At 48.7% G+C, this 3,638-nt stretch overlaps 1 protein-coding gene across 1 annotated transcript in view; it reads left to right on the forward strand.

The window, feature by feature from the left end:
• The window catches only part of LOC104497327 (E3 ubiquitin-protein ligase RNF213-like), a gene marked incomplete at its 5' end in the record, with an annotated part of 32,463 nt that overhangs the window by 25,915 nt on the left and 2,910 nt on the right, over positions 1 to 3,638 (forward strand). The window contains 6 exon segments of the mRNA XM_010140566.1: positions 1 to 52; positions 850 to 944; positions 1,456 to 1,707; positions 2,005 to 2,137; positions 2,800 to 2,883; positions 3,248 to 3,428. The exon segment at positions 1 to 52 is cut by the window's left edge and continues 24 nt beyond it. Of these exon segments, the coding sequence (XP_010138868.1) occupies positions 1 to 52; positions 850 to 944; positions 1,456 to 1,707; positions 2,005 to 2,137; positions 2,800 to 2,883; positions 3,248 to 3,428 (797 nt within the window).

A 3,638-nucleotide genomic window follows, 5' to 3' on the forward strand; every position in this document is an offset into this window, starting at 1 on the left:
CACCTTGTCCTCAGCAGCCTCCTCAAGGACTCCCATCAGCACCCAGGCCAGTGTAAGGAGAACTACCTGCCATATCACCTGGAAAGCTGTGTCAGCATTTTATGGGCAGCAGATATTTGGCTTCATTGCTGGTAGACCATTTCCAACAGGCAGTAGCTGAGATGATGAGGAAGATCCAGAAACTTGAGGCTTTTTTCTTGCTGTAGAGAGTGAAGAATTTTGAGTGTTTGGTCTTTTGGTCAAGTACAGGGGATTTGCAAGGTCTGGTGCATAATTCTGAAAGGGAATTACTGAATAAATAACCTTGTGACACGGGGACAGCTTTCAGCTCCCAAGCAGAGGTACTGCTCAAAGGGCAGGAGCTCATGCTGTGTGTGATCTATGTATTGTACTGCCTCTAGATGACTACCAAGAGGAGGGAAGGCAGAATGTGGTTCACAGCAGAATCTGAAGTTCAAGTGGACATGAGTCATTGTGCCATAGAGGGATCTATATGTAATGTCCCTATTTTTAGTGACAGCACAAATCAGTATTCCAAGCTCTGTTCTTGGGTCTGTCATTGATCGTGGTGTGACCTTGGACCCTTCTGGGATTATGAATGGGTGTAGAAACACCCACATCGTTCAAATGAATGTATGGACTGAAGCTTCTGAAACCCTGAGATCACCACAGGCTGTTTTGGGTGACACTGCAGCTAGACCAAAATACTCGCTCAGCTTCCAGAGCGCTGTACTGGCTCTTGGCTGATCGTGCGAACTTGCAGGGACACCTCACTGGAAGCTTAGAGGATCTGTGCTTTCTTTTAACTGAAATATTGCAGATGTAAGAGACTAAACATTCCTGTTGCAGGGCCAGTTGGCTTTGATGACGTGCTCTCCACCAAGGAGAAGAGAAACAAATGGGAAGAAATTGTTGCAAAGACAATTATTGTTCCTGAATTGAAGGTGAGAAATTTGCTGTATAAAATTTCGGTAGTCAGGCCACTCAAAATCCACTTACTTGGCAGTCTGGCCTGCTGTAATGCCCGTACTACACTTTCCACCCAGCTGCTCCTAAGGCCCAGCCGTCTCTGCAGCTTAGCTTTACTGTAAGGGTCAACACTATTCTACCTGTGGAAGTGAGTATCTGAGATGATTTTGTACAGCTGGAAAAGCAGAAAGATGTTAGCTCAGTTGAAAGAATTTGTTCAAGTGAGCATATGGTTGCCCCAAATAAATCCTGTCTGCCTTTCCTCCCCCCATACATCGCCCCAGGCATGGCAGACCTGTGAGTTGGAAGAGCTGGAGAACAAAGCATAACGCTATGGTGTGAAGAGCTGGCTTGCAGTATTCTTTTTTTCACGCTTCTGCTTTGACTCATTTCTGTGTCAATTTGGTCATCAGGCTGCTCTGGAAACAGACTCTAGTAGAGGTTCAACCGTGCCGGTTCTGATATGATGGATTTTTTTTAATGCAGGATTTGGATAAAACACTTCTGAAGTTAAATAGACAAATCCAAGAGGATGACAGAATTTCTTCCAATCCAATAGTGAAAATAGTGTATGGTGACCCAGCAGCTTTCCTGTCCCAGCTGCCAAAGGACAGTCACATACATCATTCCAAGATGTGGAGCTGCCGGAAGAGGATCTCAGTGGAGAACCTGGGCCATGTGGTCCAGCAAAAGAATGCCAAGGACACTGTCCCTCTCCTGTGGAAGTTTCTGCAGAAGGTGGGTGTGACATGGGAGTGAGATACTGCAATGTTCAGAGATCAGATCACAGAACCTCAGAGCAGCTGAGGCTGGGGGGGACTCAGGAGGTCATTGGGCCCAGCCCCCTGCTCAGGCAGGGGGTCTAGAGCCAGCTGCCTAGCACTAAACCACTGCTGGATCATACAGCATCTTTATTCTCAGGATTTTCTGTCATCTGGAACTGCACATGTAAAACACTTAAATTAATTCCTTAGCAGTATTCAAAGCTGGTTTGTCCAAGAAAACCGTACTCAGAGCCTCCCTTTCCTCCTCCAGGAAAGAGAGCTGAGGCTGGTTAAATTCTTGCCAGAGGTTCTGGCTCTACAGAGAGACTTGGTGAGGCGGTTTCAGAACATGGCTGATGTCAAGCACTGCTCGATCAGAAACTTTCTTGAAGAGCCCCTCTCAGGTGAGAAGACTCTGCCAAAACTGTGATTAGTGACACACAAAGCGCTGGATGGTCCAGTTAAAAAATGAAGGTGAAAAATTCTCTTGAGCTTGCAAGCTTAAGCCCTCCTTTTCCTTTAACTCCCATCCAAATCGGAGACCTCGACCCTGGAGTTGCACTGGGAGAAGTCATCTGGTGACTTTAAAGAGAATCAAGCGCAGGCAGATGGTTCGCAAGGGCTGGGGCCTCCGCTCGGAGATCGGCACGAATCGGGGGGTTGTGTTGGATGTTGAAGCTCTGCCCTAGAGCAGGGGCTGCCGAACAGGTGGAATGCTGTCCTCCCCTCCGTGCAGGAGCAGCATCCCGACACTTTGTGGCAACACCTTCAGTCGTACTGAAGTACAAGTACTCGATGTTTTTAAGTACTTACTGAAATGGTGGGATCTGTCTGGCCATGTGATCTGGGCCAGTGGCAGACAGTGATGGAAGAACATAAACAAATGGAGCAGACGACGCGATTCGATGCTGTTAGAAAACTGTTCAATGGCTCTTTAGTCTCTCGCGATGTGTTTGAGCAGTTGCCCGGAGTTCAGTGGTGTGCTTTGACGGTTCTTACATGACGGAGTTTCTTGGTGTTGCCAGGAAAAGGCGTCTCACGGATTTGTCTTTCTGCTATTCCGTAGATGGGATGAGGGACCTGTTTCGGAGGCGTGTGACTGTGTTTCTGTCTGTCTGGAACAAGCTGAGAAGCTCGCTGGACACCAACGGTGAGTTCCCTTCTTTCCCAGTGTTGTTTTGAGAGCGGTGGAAGCGAGAGCTGCCGGCTCTGCAGCAGACAGGGCTCCTCCACTGTCCTTCGGCAGCTCTCATTCCTCCCACCAGCAATGCTGAGGCATATCCACAAAACTGGTCTTAGCCATTAAAGCTTTCGGAAGTTCTAGGTGCAAACGGAAGAATTTCTTTCCCTTATGGGCTCTTCTTACCTGAACTTGCTCCCTTTAGTCATGGGAAGAGCACAGGTTTTTTTCAGGTTCTGTACCTTCTCCCACCCTGTATCTGCTCAGGAGGAGCTTGCACATCATGTGCTGGCTTGGGGCCACCTCAAGCAGTCTTCTTTGCCTTTTATTTCAGGGGAAATTAAGCTCCCCAAAGGCTACTGTGATGCTGACCTGACCCTGGACAGCAAGCTGGAGGTCCTTCTGCCACGCCGACAGGGGCTGGGCCTGTGCTCCACAGCCTTAGCCAGCTACCTTATCAGTCTGCACAATGACTTCGTCCACTCAGTGAACAAGCACACCAGGGAGGATGATGGGTGAGGTGTTACTCCAGCTAGGCATTTTGGGGGGCTCTGTTGTGTTGCCTGCTACCACACCATGCGTTTCCCTGCTCCATAAAGGCTTCTTGCTCTGAGCAGAGACTCTTCTCTCCTCTGCAGGTACTTGATCAGCCCGTCAGAAGTGGCTGACCTGCACTTGATCAGTTACGAGGGTGAGAGAGACCTGATTCCTCTGATACTGTCCAA

This window comes from Buceros rhinoceros, unplaced genomic scaffold (assembly GCF_000710305.1).
Source record: "Buceros rhinoceros silvestris isolate BGI_N320 unplaced genomic scaffold, ASM71030v1 scaffold6317, whole genome shotgun sequence".
Lineage (NCBI taxonomy): Eukaryota > Metazoa > Chordata > Aves > Bucerotiformes > Bucerotidae > Buceros > Buceros rhinoceros.